This window comes from Trypanosoma melophagium, assembly GCF_022059095.1.
Source record: "Trypanosoma melophagium isolate St. Kilda chromosome Unknown ctg6segment0, whole genome shotgun sequence".
Classification (NCBI taxonomy): Eukaryota; Euglenozoa; class Kinetoplastea; order Trypanosomatida; family Trypanosomatidae; genus Trypanosoma; species Trypanosoma melophagium.
In genome coordinates this window covers 586,762-602,500 of record NW_027125189.1, presented here as the reverse complement: position 1 = coordinate 602,500, position 15,739 = coordinate 586,762, and the positions used below count along the sequence as shown (strand labels likewise).

The 15,739-nt window shown below is 42.1% G+C and overlaps 6 protein-coding genes across 6 annotated transcripts in view; all 6 read left to right on the top strand.

Moving 5' to 3' along the window:
* The window catches only part of LSM04_008109 (uncharacterized protein), a gene marked incomplete at both ends in the record, with an annotated part of 3,021 nt that extends 352 nt beyond the window's left edge, over nucleotides 1-2,669 (top strand). Inside the window, one exon of the mRNA XM_067332472.1 lies at nucleotides 1-2,669. This exon is cut by the window's left edge and continues 352 nt beyond it. Coding sequence (XP_067187055.1) covers nucleotides 1-2,669 — 2,669 coding nt within the window.
* A 1,077-nt stretch (nucleotides 2,670-3,746) lies between these two features.
* LSM04_007230 (uncharacterized protein) lies at nucleotides 3,747-5,321 on the top strand (the record flags this gene model as incomplete). The annotated part of the gene is made up of 1 exon (XM_067332471.1): nucleotides 3,747-5,321. The coding sequence occupies one exon, from the start codon at nucleotides 3,747-3,749 to the stop codon at nucleotides 5,319-5,321; it is 1,575 nt and encodes a 524-aa protein (XP_067187010.1).
* Nucleotides 5,322-6,237: 916 nt separating this feature from the next.
* LSM04_008082 (uncharacterized protein) lies at nucleotides 6,238-8,319 on the top strand (the record flags this gene model as incomplete). Its single annotated transcript, XM_067332470.1, has 1 exon — nucleotides 6,238-8,319. One exon carries the CDS (start codon nucleotides 6,238-6,240, stop codon nucleotides 8,317-8,319), a length of 2,082 nt encoding a protein of 693 aa, XP_067187052.1.
* A 409-nt stretch (nucleotides 8,320-8,728) lies between these two features.
* LSM04_009220 (Sec7 domain) lies at nucleotides 8,729-11,923 on the top strand (the record flags this gene model as incomplete). The annotated part of the gene is made up of 1 exon (XM_067332469.1): nucleotides 8,729-11,923. One exon carries the CDS (start codon nucleotides 8,729-8,731, stop codon nucleotides 11,921-11,923), a length of 3,195 nt encoding a protein of 1,064 aa, XP_067187101.1.
* A 684-nt stretch (nucleotides 11,924-12,607) lies between these two features.
* On the top strand, nucleotides 12,608-13,006 carry LSM04_001077 (Rhodanese-like domain; the record flags this gene model as incomplete). Its single annotated transcript, XM_067332468.1, has 1 exon — nucleotides 12,608-13,006. One exon carries the CDS (start codon nucleotides 12,608-12,610, stop codon nucleotides 13,004-13,006), a length of 399 nt encoding a protein of 132 aa, XP_067186748.1.
* An 810-nt stretch (nucleotides 13,007-13,816) lies between these two features.
* On the top strand, nucleotides 13,817-15,247 carry LSM04_008450 (Amino acid transporter; the record flags this gene model as incomplete). Its single annotated transcript, XM_067332467.1, has 1 exon — nucleotides 13,817-15,247. One exon carries the CDS (start codon nucleotides 13,817-13,819, stop codon nucleotides 15,245-15,247), a length of 1,431 nt encoding a protein of 476 aa, XP_067187071.1.
* Nucleotides 15,248-15,739: the final 492 nt, after the last annotated feature.

Genomic DNA, 15,739 nt, shown 5'->3' with positions numbered 1-15,739 from the left:
CTGGGAATCACTCAGTGATTTGTTTGCGTCTCGGTTCCCGCGATGTGGCGGTGTGTGCTGGGGGAACCGGCAAACTGCTTGGCTGTACAAACTGCAGTCTACAGTGCGATGTGTGGACATTGTGGGAGTTTGGCGAGGCCTGTGTAACACGTGTAGTACGCGGTAAACAGCAGAACGATGCCCTTGTGCTTTTGGATGATGGCAGTGTGGCAATTGTGGCATTGCGGGATTCCGATGATAATGATGGTAATGGTAATAATAATGCTCCTGGTGTACTGCGGTGTGTACTTCAGCATTGTTTGCAGGTCTCTGAAGATGCAGTTCCTATACAGGCGGTATTTGCGGCTGGTTCAATGCTGTGGGTGTTGTGTGATGATTACTCACTTTGCGGGTATTGGTTTCCACCGCCGGTGGATAAAGTGGAGACGATTCCTGTGCGACTATTCAGTGAACAGTTGTCTCTTCCAACCGATACGGAAAAAGATGATGTGAAGATATTCATGACTGGAGAGAGTCGTACGTGTAGTGTTCATATTGCTATTCAAACTCCAACAGCAGTTTACTTCTGCGCCTTTGCATTACATAACACAGATGGATTATATGAGGCACCTACACCAATGGGCTGGTCAAACAGTCTCCTTATTTGGAGTGGTCATATTCATAGTTTTTCGGTTAAACAATGCGCTTATGAGCTTTTAGTGCAGAGTGAACTTGGTGGATCACCGCTAAGTGTAATGTCACTTCAACAAAATGCTAGTGTCCTTAAATTTGAGGAATCAGAGAATAGATTATTAAGTCATCAGGTGGTATGCGCTGCACCAGAGAAGCTAGCTGGATTGCGTGAAAAGTGTGAGTTAAAGGTACAAGAACTTGAAGTAATGACTTCTAAGGTTATGGATTTAAATACTATTAAACAAGCATTGTCGCAACTACTTATTCTACAAGATTGTTTAGTGGCGACTTTACATCGTGAGCGGGAACTTAATAAGGATTTACAATCATACCAAAGTGTATCTATGCATTTGATTAAACGGCTTCATATAACATATATTCGTCTTTCAGTATATCAAATTCTCTATGCTGCTGAAGTTGGTGATAAATTGGATATGCCACTTCGTTCACTACTAAATCTAGAAGAAGCACGACAATCTGCTATAACTTATCAAGCAGAATTGCGCAGTCAGTTTGAACAGGAGTTTGAATTAATGCCAGTTTCTTCATTAGAGACATTAAGTTTATGGGGTTCGCAAGATACACCACCAGCAATGTCTATTGATGCAATTCTTTCATATATAGGATGCACAGATCAAATTTCCCTGAGAAATATTGTTCAACAGATGACAATGATAAAACCAGAGACTGCCCTCCTTGTGTTATACTGCACTTTTATGGGTCCTAAATACGGCGATACATCTTTTCAAGTTGATAATGTTTCTAGTTCGGAATTTCTTAACAGTTTCTGTTTACCTTCTTCTTTGGGTGTATGGGCTCGTTTGGCGTTTATGGCAGACCATCACATAGTAGATTCTGCAGAAGATGGTATAACTCATGTGTTTGGGTGCCCTCCATTGTTAGAAATTATTCCTGGAATTATAAATGGATTAACATTCAGCGGAGCTTATGAATTGGTGTTTCAACTCACTTCTAGTGTACTCACCCTCTGGACAGTAAAAAACACAGATTCATCTGTAGCTGTGAAGTTACTCTTTTTGGCGTACAAACGTGGTTGTGCTTCAATTCTAATAGCTTTATATCGCAGATCTCGTGGTACATTTTGGGCTGGTGTAGCCACACTGGCTCTCGCCTGGGCAGCACTACAGACAGAAAATGCTCAACTATTAAGTGGACTTGTGGTACCAAATTCTCCTGAGGAAAGTATCGTGGAGTCTGTTTTACGAAGATGTCCGGATACATGTAAGTCTGAATTGCTACTCATGGATTTTTACATACTTATGCAACGCTACGCTGATGCACTTAAAATGTGTGACCAAATAGTTTCCCATCATTCTATTGATGCTCAGCGAGTACAGGTGATCGCCTCCCATTTGCGCAGTCTTATGCCTAATGGAAATGAATCGTATCGCCTTCGTTACACCCCGGGGTGTGAAGAGCCTTTACCGTCTACCTTTGCTGGCTCCCATCCGCGTCGTACGACAATTCCCAGATGTTCTCCACTGCAGAATGAAGAAGAGGAGTTGGAGGAGGAAGTCGCCCGCACAACGGCACACATTTGCGCACGGCGACTTGATGATCGCTCACTAGACGCGTTGGGTGGCAGTCATCAGCGGGAGGTGAGTCTGGTGGCCTTCACACCAACACCAGCCGCATCTTTAGGTATAACTCGTGATAAGACACGAGGTGTACTGCGGGGTGATATAACAAATATTTATGGTGGACAAGAGGAAGAACAACAACAACAACAACAACAGCAACGGAATTTGATGCAACAGTCAGAGTCATCAGCCTCGTTGCGAAGAGCAGATATGCGTGAGGAGATGTCAGATGCACGCTCACACACTCTGCCACCACGAAGCATTGGGGCAACGGCAGTCGCCGCTGTAGTTTCACTCGATGGTGAGCCATTGTACTGTGAAGCAATTCTTAAGCGCAGCAAAAAGCCATGTGGACGAAAACGTCCATGTGAGTACCATGACAGAGTAAGAAAATAGAGTGGTATGATATGGTGAGATTAGGTGAGAAGAGATGAGGGTGTTGTGAAAAGAAGAGCAGATCACGTATGTGAGTGTGTGAAATACGAGAGAACTGAAGAACAGTTTAGAAGGCTGAATCAAGAGGAGAAAAGAAAACGAAACACAAATAAAAAAGAACAGAGAGAGAGAAAGGAAAAAAGAAAATGAGGGAGGCGGTACAGCAGCGGAAACGTTTTCCCAATATTTTTTCGACGGATATATAATCGTCTTCTGAGGGGTTGTTTAAGCGTTAAGAGTTTCGATATGTTTTGTTCATCAACTCACTCTCTCTGTGTGTGAGTGTAATCTTTCATGGGTAACATATATGTGCGAAAAATACACACCTATTTCCTACTATGGTAACTCAATTTTTCCTTTTTTTTGTGGTTTTATTTATTTTCTTCTTCTTGTGTCACTATTTTAATTTTTAGGAATAGTTTGTTTCATTCTGTGGTGTGAAGGAAGCTAGATCCACGCGTGCGCAAACTTGTAGTTGTTCATAAAGATAAATTCATTTCAACACAGAAGGAAAGAAGCTAGCAAATACAGTGGTAGATATACACAAACAGAGAAGGAAGAATTGTGCATCACGTCGTAGGTTTCTACGAGAAAAAGGAAATAGAAAAGAAAAAGGAAAATAGAGATCAAACAACAACAGGTAAAAAGAGAGAAAAAGAGTAATAGGGAAATCGAAAAATTTCAAAAGAAATCACGAAGAGGGAGAGAGAGAGAGAGAGAGAGAGAGAGCACAAAAAGGGAAAAAAAAGTCAAGTACACCGGAGGATTAGCTCTTTTGGTAGATCAGGGTAGGCAGGGCATACCTATAACAACAACACCGAAGGAAAGGCAGAAATTAATAATAAAAAAAAAGAAGGTTACCTGATTAAAAAGTTAGTAGGTGTGAAAATCTTCTTTTTTTTTGTTTTATCTTTTTCATTGTTTTTTTTTCGTCTCATTGTTTTTGGTTTATTGCCTTTTTCCAAGCCCAAGGGCTTACCAGAGTTCGTGTCGTTTGTTGCACCCCCTGCGGTGCCGTATGCCCTACATCCCACACCCATGACGGATCGCTACCCTGAGGCGATGTACTATCCCACCGTGGAGCTCTCCCAGGTGGGGCCGGAGTGCGATGTGTTTGCGCTGGTGCCATACCTGCGGGGGTTCCGCCTGTCGGCGCCGCAGGTGATTTATCAGCCGCCGACGATGGGGGCCTTGCGGGCGGCGGGGGTCTCCGGGGAGTTGGGCGGCGGTGGAGGAGGAGGAGAAGGAAGCGGCCTTGACTTGGAGTTGGGGTTGGGGGACCTGCCGGCCATCACCCTCGCCGTCGAGTCCGGCCCTTTTCGCGAGGACCCCGCCCCCGTCGTCTACGCCGCGGGGTTTCTTCGGCCGCCGGAGCGGGAGGGAGTCGACGGGGTCCTCGAGGAACTCCAGCGGGGCCGTCGCACCCCCTCCGACCAGGAGTACTGGAGTGAGGAGTATTGGAAGGCCATCCAGGCAGAGGATGCGGAAAACAACATCAGCGGCAGCAACAAGGAAGTGGGTGGAGGGAACCGCACCACACGTAGTCCGACGCTTCGGTCCCCAAACCAACACCACCACTATCAACAAAAAAATGGTAATAGCAACAGTAGTAAATCGTGCTTCACAGGGACTAGCATGACGCCAGCGATCCGGCAACCCCGTCGTGGTATGCACAAACGGAAAGGGGGCCCTGGTAGCGGTAATCGTACGCGCAGTGACCGCGTGGAGCTCCCTACTCTGCGTCCGATGTATGCCTCACCATCCGATACTCTTATTAGCAGTGTTTTCTCAGACGTATGGCACAAGACGAATAAGCTCCCATACCACCCTGAAGTAAAGACACACGGAGGGCAGGCAGCTCGTGCAACATCACGAAATATCACTAGGTCAAACCAACAAAAGCAGAACATGAGAGTTACAGGATACCACAACTCCAAGTTGCCAAAACAGCATAGAGATGGGAGACATGCGACCTCAGCACTTAAGTCGCGTTTCGTGGTGGCTTCGGCAAGTGAAGCTTTGTCTCCTAATTTCTCTATGCATGACATGGGTTCACCATCGACTGCAACCTCATTTCGCCCCTATGATGCAAAAGGGCTCTCTGCTGTGGTTTCATCGTGTCGCACTGCCGAAAGCGTGTATCCGACAGGGCTGGTTACACCGGTTACACCGCCTACACCGCCTGCATCCGAAGAGGTGGTTAAAGAAATTGTAGTAGCGGATGGGAGAAATGCTTCTTTTATACTAACGCCAGATCCCATTGAAGCTACGAGTCCCCTCAATGGCATGCCAGCTGCAGGAAATGCAACTGGGAGCACAAATACGTACTCATCTTCAGTCGTTAACAGCAGGAAAGGGAGTGCAGCGCAAAAAACCCCATTAGTACCTTTTGGAGAAAATAATCCGGGATGCCCGAAGAGTGTCGTAGCTGAGCCAAGAGAATCCAGTGGGACGGACAACGCACAAAATGTACCTTATGTACCCCGTGGAAAAGATAACGGAGGTTCTGTGTTGCCTGTCAAAATTTCACGCACCAAGAACGAACGAAACGAAACGACCGTGTTGTTACGAAGCGATAACAAGCCCAGGAGGAGCTGCTGTATACTTATGTGACTGTATGAGCATGTGCGAAGATCCGAAATAAATGATAAATGAAGGCAGAGAATGCGGGTCAACAGAGGAAAAAAGAGAGATAGACAGCTGAGGAAAGACATTTGAAGGTATTTGTAAGTTACCATTTTGAGGGATCGCAAGTACCTTACTCCAGCAAGACATTGCAATCATTTTTTTTTTCGTTTTTCTTTTTTTTTTCTTTGGACTCTTATGATAAACTCACTAACCGAGAGCCTGACGTTCCTGACTGTTGAGGGGTGTAAACAAAAAAAAAAAAGAAAAAAAAAACAAGAACGAAAAAAAAAAGAACAAAATAGAATACAATCAAAGAAGAGTGAGGAACTGACACAATAAAGAACGAAAGCATGAGGGTGTTTTCGAATTTCATGTGCGCCTATATGCGCATGCTCCCTTCATCGTGGTTTGTACTCTCTTGTGGAGGACGGATCTTTTTAGGCTCATCCGAATGAGTTCCACAACCTTCGCCTACTTTCTGGAGAAGTTGGCAGCTTGGTACTCTTTTTTGAGTGGTAGCTGGGCAGTACGAAAAAAAAAGAAAGCGAATTCGCCAAAGATGGTATATATATATATCAAACCAGCGAAAGAAAGAAAAAGAAAAGAAAGAGAATTTTTTTTTATGTTGCTTTTCACCTCATGCATACTTATATGAGCATACAAACTTCTATGTGTCTCTTGCTCTCTCTCTCTCTCTTTTTTTTTTTCTTTCCTTCTTTTTCTTTCTTCCTATTTTCCTCCTGTTTCTCTAATTTAAACGGATCTATCATTTCTCACTAGGGAACCCCCCTCCCTCTCTCTCTTTGTAGTTCGCTTGTAAATTCCTTTGCATCACACGCTTCGGGAGGAGTGTTTTAGATTGCCTTTTTTTAATTTTTAGAAAAGTGGTTTCATAACTGCAATGCCACTGTTACAGCCACCTCCACCCCCATTTAGCGCACGTACGAGAGAGCCATCACCTGCCACCCAGCCAGTACCAGGACTTTCACTGCAGAAACCCAAATGCTTAGTCGAGTATGAGCGGTCTATGAATCTGCAGAAGGGTAATGCTGGTAATTATTCAAATGCAGAAAATTCTAACATAGTGAATAGCGCAGGTGGACAGCAATTTGGACGTCCAGGTGCATTAGACAAATTATCGACTTATCGACGTATTCGTTCCCTCACACATCAGGAATTAGGTGGTGGTAATGCTGGTAGTAGTCATGTAATGCCTGCTAACGGTGTTGAACATTCCCCATTTAGAAGTGAAATAAGAGATATTGAAGTAGAAGAGAAGATAGAACCTGTTAATATGCCACAGTCACCCAAGGAGATGGCAAAGTACATTTTAGACATGGAGGAACAGAATCGTTTTCTTCGCCAAAACGTTATTAAACTTAAGGAAGAATTTAAACAGCAACAAGTTGAAGCAGATGAACGTAAACAACGCGCTGACATTGTCGTCGGTAATACCCACAGAGTTATTTCTGGTAATGACAGAGATGGAGATAATTCAAAGGGGGCAAATGAATTACTGGTCGCTTCAGGGGATTTTGTGAGTCAAGAAGAACGAGAACGTTACATGAATGATGTCCTTGCACAAGTAGATGCCATCGTACAGGCGCATCATAATAAGAGTGAAGCTGAGATTCTTCGGTACAAAGGAGAAGCAGAAGCCGCTAAATTGGCTTTAAAACAACTTCGTGAGGCGATAGCTTTAGAGGGTGTGGATTTATCAATGTTGCCTGCCGCAATGGCTACACTCTTTGGTCGTCCCCTTAATACTGTTGGACGCAATATTAATACAGGTGACAGTGACAAGAACAGTATCAATGGTCGAGAGAGTGCGAAAGAATTTGGAAGTGTAGAAAATAATAATAATAATCTCATGTCATCTTCAAGAACATCCACAAAAGGGATAATGGGAGGTGGTGCTCTTTCTGGTATTGCGGAAACAATGCTTGAAAAGTGCAAACCCCTTTTATCTGAAGCCTCCGATGCTGTTCTCGCGGATCTACTTCGTGTGGAAGCTGATGATGATGTACCTACGATAGTGCGAGACTCTGTTCGGCGTGGGTTTGAAGCACTCGCCCAGCACCTCACCTCTCTTGTTGCGGACTACATTGGACACTATATCAGTGAAGTACGATATCTGCAGCAGGAACGCGAGGCAGCCCGACGTGAGCTGCGGGAAGAAATAAACGCCAGTGAACATCAACGACTGCGAATGGCGCAGCGGTATGAAACAGAGATTAGCGCGCTGCGTGATGAACTCCACGCCTTTCATGTTGCGGCTGCGGATGGAGATGAAATGCGTGCGTCTTTGCATGAGCGGGCGTTAGCGGAGTACACCAGACTTCTTGCGGAGAGTCGCGATGAGGCGACGGCACTTCGATCGCAGTTGGAGGAGGCCCGCAGCGATCACGCCACGATGTGTTTACGACTCAAGGCGAGTCTTGAGCGTCGCGGGGCGGAGTTTGAGGCGGCGGTTATAAGGCGAGCGGCGGATGCATTAAAACAGCGGGATAATCGTATTGCGGAACTTGAGAAGTGTGTATCGCAGCAACAAGAGGCGGAGGAGCGGCGAAGAAGTGGGCAAGTTGTGAAGGGCGTGCAGGTACAAATGGACGAGGAGGAGAAGAATGGATTTGTATTAGATGAGACACATTTTGTACCAAATGTACTTGCCGTTTGCTCTTCTAATGGGAACAAGATGAAGTTGATGAAGAAGAATATGAATATGAATAGGGCATATGGGCTTAATCAAAGCTTTGCCACCTCACCCTTCTCTACGGGACAAAATAGAGTAAAGGGATCAGAAACACCAGCAGGAATGAGTGCAACTTTAGGAGTAGGTTTGCCATCTGGGAAGCCATCCGTGATACATTCGATGCAAAGTGAATCGGAGTCTGCTTTACAGCAAGAGGATTCTTTTGAAGAAGAGGTTTGGGCAAAAACTATGGAGTTATTAACGAAATATGGCAACATGGCCAAACATTAGATAAGTGTGTACAATTTCTTTTTTTCCTTTTGTTTTTGTATTCAAGTTATATATTTGATTTACATACCTAATATCGTTTTTGTTGAGATTGCTGGCGTGCAATTGTCACATCATTGTACACCAAAATTTATTTATTTATATTTTTAGATCTCTGAAGAACAAGATGTACGTGGAAATAGTTTCGTATTTGTCTTGATTACATATATCCTTCATATTTATGCTTCTTCTCTTTCGTTGTTGTTCTTGTTTTGCTTTATCACTTGGAAGTACAAGTAATGTAGAGATCTCAAATATTGTTATTCACTTCAATTCACCCGTATCTATCTATCTATCTTTGTCCCTCTCTCTCTCACTCTCGATAAGTGTGTGTGTGTGTCTCTCTCTCTCTATAGTATTGGAAACGAAAATAATGGGAGTTCCTCTTAAATCACTTGCTGCCCTTTTGAAGTTAATTAAAAGAAGCGATAATGGCAGTAGTGGTAGTAGTAGTAGTGGTGGAATAGGCAACAGTGGTGGGGCTAATAGTAGTAGTAATAGTGTACTACTGGATCCAGAGTTTAAAGAAACGGTTCAAAGAGCACAAATGATAATTGATGACTGGACACAATCTTCCCTTGGGGATCGGATAGATTATGTTACACCACCCATTATGTCAGTTGTTCTTAGCGTCTTTCACGTAAAAAAGACGCGTCTTATAGAAGCCGTATTTTCTACTTTACAGGAAATGATGGAATATGCCTGTATTCCATATGATGCGCCTATTATTCTCTATCAACCACAGCGAAATAAATTAGCTGTTCGTTGTGGGGAGGCCTTATTTCATGCCCTTGCGGCGTGTCTTGCACATGTATCAGATCTGGCTTTACAGATGAAAGGTGTGGGAATTCTACACGATGTTGTGAGTGATGTAACTTTTCCATTATTTACAGGAAAATGTGTGACGCGTTGTGTACAAATATGTTGTCAAATAACATTGCAAACTTCACATGAAGTTTTACGCGCTAACAGTCGTGATTTACTCTTACTCTGTGTTCTAAGGGTGACAAGAGCCTTTGTAGAGACAAAAACCCCAGAGTGTCAATCCAAAACTTTTGCCTCTCCTACTGTTCTGGATGACTACTTACATGATGTTGAACCAGATGCTAATTATACATCTATTGAAGTTGAGGGTTGTGAAACGATTGAAACATGTGAGGACTCTCCAGACCCTTTATTTAGTACAACATCACATGTACAACCCATGTCCTATGTACCAGGACTTACATCCGTATCCAATGGATCACTACATCCATTTGAGTTTTTTAGAAGTAGTCTAAATGATGGTCTCATTAAAGGTGCCTTATTAGGGTCACAGGCTTCTGAAAAGTTACCCAATACAACAAAAGATTTACTTCTTCTTATTAAGCATACGTGTAAACTTGCTACAAGAACATGCAGTGGATCAGGTTCGACGAGTAAGGGAAATCCTGAAGTACGAGCTCGACAGTTAGCACTTGAGATGTTAGAAGCTATTTTTCAAGAACTTCCTCTGGCGAACTGTGATGTGGATCATCCCTGTGCAACATGGCTTTCTATGGTACTAACAGTAACAAAGTATGATATTCTTAGATGTATTGCTCGAAACTTAGCGACTATAGTTCCTTCTTGTTTTTTTGCTATAAGTGTTCGAATTCTTACCCTTTTATTACGAAAATGTCATTATTATTTAGCCCGTGAAGTACACGTCTTACTTGCGGTTATGTTATTTCCACTTGCCTTATCAAAGTTCTCAAGTTTCTCTCAGAAACATGCAGTTGTGGGCATGATACGCGAACTTGTTAGTGTTCCGGATTTATGTGTTTCATTCTTTATTAACTATGATTGCAATCCAAATTTTGATTCCGGAGCAAAGTATGGTGGTATGTTAGAACTTATAGTGGACTTTATAATGGAAATGATGTTTGCCGACTTCTTTGATCCTGAATGGATTTCTTCCGATCAGCAGCAATTACTACGTAGTGAATGTGTAGGTGCTATGCATAATTTTGTAGAGTCTATGCAGCGATGGGTGGTGGAAGATCCACGTGAATATATGGAACAACAAGTACGTAAAGTAGCAGGACAAGTAATAAGTACAATTGGTAATAGTGCACATCAAAAGGTAAGTCGATGGCATCAAGTCTATCTTGATAACTGGGAATCGGAGGAAGAAAGTGAACAGAGTAGTCCTGTATCAGAGGTGTTATCAGATGAATTAAGTATTTCCTCTTCTCTTATGGATGGGGGATATTGTTCTCAAAAGAAAATATTAGGAAATCGAGGAAATATTAGATACCACTGGAAACATATTCATTGCCTTTTACAAAATAAACGTATTGCACAAGAAGCATTGCAATTTATTAATAGAGGACATTGGAGGGAGGGAATGAAATTACTACAACAACGTGGATATATTCCACAGACAGAAGAAGAAGGATGTTGGAATGCCTTTGCGAAATTTCTCAAAACATATCCTGGAGTTGAACGTTCCGCGTTATGTATGATCTTTGAACGCGTCATAAAGGATCCTGACTGTGATCGTATCTTAAAAGAATATTTACTACTATTTCAGTACGTGGGAGTTCCTATAGATATTGCATTACGAGATACCACATGTGAGTTTATGTCCTGGGATCGTCCCACCTTTGAGGCGCAGGTCTGGTCCGTTATTCAAGAACGCTTTGGAGAGGCGTATGGAGCACAGAATCCACGTTCTATTACAACAAGGGACGCCAATGCTATGGCGGGTGCTTTGTTATTTCTACACACAAGTCTTCATAATGAGAATGCGCGGGGGAGTCGAATTACGATGGATGAGTTTGTGAGAAATGGCAATGAGTGTGTGGAGTTTCCTTTCCCAGAAGATGATATGCGGGAGATGTATCACCGTGTGGCGCGTCAAAAGTGGAAGTTAGATGAACTGAAACGAACCCCACAACAGGTAGAAATGGAAAAATCATTAAGTTCTATTCCCTCAAGATTGCGTCAACATCGAGTAAGGTCTAATGCCTCTATTGCTACAGATACCGGAAATGACGGAATCGCCTCAACGGCATCACGCTCAGAGAACACAGGGAGTTCACACAAATACATGGGTGGGGATACCGATATGAATCATCATGAGACAACACTACTGAATTCATCCCTTCCACCGTATACAACAGATCCAGAGTGTTTTAAACTACGGGAGTCTTATCATCAACGGTATGTGAATATAGCCACACAACACTTATGGACGCTGGAGTGTGAGCACCGTTTGCAGAGTTTGGAGATGTACAGAGTACAACCATATGCAGTTCCGTACTATGCACAACATATTCGACCTATGCTTCTTATGCTGTACCCGCAGATTGTGGCCACATTATATATGGGGTTTCGTGTGCTGGAAGAACAACCTATCTTTCGCCTTATTGTTAATACGTATCAAATGCTATATAATGTAGCTGCGGCTTTTGTGTTGAATCTTGCAGGATTGCGTGTTGCGGTAGAGCGAAAGATTCAACGTTGTCTATCAGATGAGGGATCACAGCAACTACCACCGCCTATTCGACCCACCTTCACTTTACCCCTTATGAACCTTCTGTGATCAAAAGAAAGAGAACAAAGAAAAAACGAATAAAATAAACAAGATTATAGCTATTGCTACTGTTATTATTATGATAATTATTATTGCTATCCCTATTGTTATTGGAAGTTGACAAACTGCTTGTTGTCTCATATATATATATATATCTGTGCGTTTGTGCTAGCTTGCTTGTTGCTGTTTTTTTCTTCTTGATTTCTAGTCCATAAAGACGTTGCTGGATCGATGAAGGACAACAGGAAAATAAAAAAGATCGTGGTAGTTCAAAATGTTGAAGAGGAAAAGAAAACATACTTGAGGCACACTGGAAACAAAAAAGGAAAAAAAAAAAATAATATGAACGTGGGATTTCTTTTTACATCGTCGTATGTTCGTTGGTGTTTTGGTTTTTTTATTTTTCCTCTAGCTTATTTCTTGATCCTCTTTTCACATTTTGAATTTCTCTTCCTGGTCCCATGTATTCCTTTTTTTTTTACAATTACATTATTATTATTATTATTATTATTATTATTATTATTATTATTATTATTATTATTATTATTATTATTATTATTATTATTATTCCCACTGCTCATACTATCACTACAGCTAATACTACCCTTATCTCTCTCTTTGACCCCACCCATATATATATATATATATATATACATAGATCCCCTCACCCACCTCCTCTCACTTATCTATCTAATGAGTGCGGGATACAACTATTTGGAGCCGGCAGAGCTGGTGGCCCTCCTCGACGGCGCTGAAAAAGAAAAGGTGGCGGTGGTGGACTGCCGGGACGAGGACCGCCGGGGGGGCCACGTGGTGAAGTCCCGCCACTTCCCCTCGGCGACGGGCCTCTCAGCGCAGCGGCTGGCGGAACTCGCGGATGACTTGCGGCGGGCGGGCATCGCCGTGGCGGTTTTCCACTGCGCCCTCTCGCAGGTCCGCGGGCCGCGCGCTGCCGGGCGGTTTGCGGCGATACTGCGGGATTTGGGAATGGACACGCCGCGGGTGTTTGTGCTGCGGGGCGGCTGGGAATTGTTTCACAGCATCTACCACGCCAGCAGGCCGGATCTCATAGACTACGAGGGCGATCACTGAACACTGTTTACATCCATAAATGGGTTGCCAGGGCATCGCTCTCTTTCTCTCTCTCTCTCTCTCTCTCTATATATATATATATATATATATATATATATATATATATATATATATATCAGAAGAAGAAGTGACTGTCATTTGTTGTTGTTGTTGTTGTTGTTACGGGGGGTTGTGATCTCGATGCTCCTGCTGGTGTTTATTTTCTTTCTTTTTTTCTCTCTTTTCTGTTTCCTGCAGAACTAAACAGCCAAAGATAGAAAGCTTATATAAAAAAACGTTTAGTACTCTCGTTTTAGCTTTAAGACCAGAAAGCAAACTCAAACACAATAGGAGGAAAAACCAAAGCTAAACAAAGAAAACAATAAAAAAGATAAAACAACAAGCAAACAACAAAAACAACAAAAACAGCAAAAAATACACAAATATCTGCAAACGCAAATCCGAAACAAGCAATCGAGAAGAATTAAAAGGGTAGAAAAAAAAAAAAGAAGCAAAATAAGTAAAGAGAGCTGAGTAAAAAAGAAACAGGATTAGAAAACCAAAAGAAAAAAGACAAGCAGGTTTTTTTTTCGTTCTTCCATAGTTTTTTTTGATTTAATCCATTATATATATATATATATATATATATATATATATATAACTCTCCCTTCGTTGGCGTGTGTTTGCGTGTGTACAAAATTGGCACAGAAAATACAAAGTATAAATCTGTTTTAGGAAAAAAAACAAAGGCACCAGCACTAGTCCTGTTACTAGGACTATCAATAGCAACAGCAAGAACAAGAAGAAAATAACCAGAAGATATATCTAGGTATGGAAAATCCCCGTGAACCTGAACCCCTAGACATCAGGAAGGTCAATCCCGTTGAAGTTGAACTCAACAATATACCAGATAATAACAAAGGCGAACAGAGTCCATCCGTATCAGATGACAATGCAGAATTCATATGCCCTGATCGTATGACAGAATCGGAAAAACCACCAACATGTTTAGACAGTGTAACACGCATGGCTGGTCGTATTGTCCCATATGGTGGAATTGTCTCTAGTGTGTTTAATTTGGCTTCTGTGTGTGTTGGTGCGGGTATTCTTGGACTTCCAGCAGCAGCAAACAGTAGCGGTTTGGTAATGGCTATTGTATATCTTTTGGTGATATCCGGTTTTGCCGTCTTTTCTCTGCATATTCTCGCTAAAACAATGGAAAAGACAGGAATCCGCACCTTTGAATCCATGGCTAAGTATTTAATAGGAAGTCGTTTCGATTACTTTGTTGCCTTAATTCGATGGATTAATTCCTTTGGCACACCTGTTGCCTATGTTATTAGTGTTGGCGATATTCTTGAACCTATTCTAAAGAATTCACCGGGAACTCCTGAATACCTTAAAACTACATCCGGACGACGCCTCTTGACAAGTTTAATGTGGCTTGTCTTAATGCTTCCTTTGGTGCTTCCAAAAAGGGTAAATTCACTTCGCTATGTTTCAGCCGTGGCTGTTATATTTGTGGTGTACTTTGTGGTGATGATTGTGGTTCATTCCTCTCTACATGGACTGGATAATATTCACCACATTGACGGTGAAACCATTAAGCTTGTGAATACCGGTAATGCGGCTATAAGCGGTCTTGGCGTTTTTATGTTCGCCTTTGTCTGCCAAATTAATTGTTACGAGGTTTATTGGGAGATGAAAAATCGCTCGGTGAAGAACTTTACACTTTGTGCGGCTTTGGCCATGGGTTTGTGCTGTATTTTATACATTTTTACAGTATTCTTTGGATACGTTGAGTTTGGCAACGAGGTTCAGGGTTCCATTCTACTAATGTATAACCCTGTAGCAGAGCCTTTGGTGATGGTTGGGTATGTTGGTATGCTTATTAAGTTGTGTGCCGCCTACGCCCTGCAGACAATGGCCTGCCGTAATGCCATTTACCACGTCATTCGCTGGGAAGTGGCAACCATTCCATACTGGAAACACTTTATTGCGGTTATTCTTCTCTCCCTCGTGGTGTTAATTTTTGGTCTTTTTATTCCTAATATCAACACGGTGTTTGGTTTTGTGGGTGCTATTTGCGGCGGTTTTCTTTCCTTTGTCTTTCCCGCGTTATTCTATTTATACTCTGGTGGATGGACACTGCAGTCGGTTGGCTGGTTTGACTATGTCTTTACTCACGTGCTGTTGACTGCGGGAGTTGTTGGTATCGTGTTTGGTACCATTGCAACAATATACAGCACAGTGATGGGCTAAGAGTTTTTTTTTTTGTTTTACGGAGATATGTGGAAACACAAAGAAAAAAATAGAGGAAAAAAAAGAGGGAATAATAGAAGAGATATAAAGAGGAAAATGAAAAGGAAAGAAAGGAAGTAGTCATTTCTGGATTAGGCACACAGTATATCAGATGAGTTTTTTTTTTTTGACTCGTATATGTTACATGTGTCTTTTTTTTTTTGTAACATTTTCAAATGTTGTACTACTACTACTGGCAACACCATCGATTGGTAAAACGCAAATGAAGATAAAGGGGATAATATATATATTGTGTGTGTATGTATGTGTGTAGAAGGAAGTAGTCAAGTACCATCTGGCATGTCCTGTATATATATATATATATATATGCTTATATATAGCTTTGTATATAATATGATCGTTGCTTTTTTATTATTTCTTTCTCTGGAGATTGTTGAGGTACTGTGTTCCATTTTTTTTTTTTGTGGAATAGTTTATGTGTGTTTTCTTCTT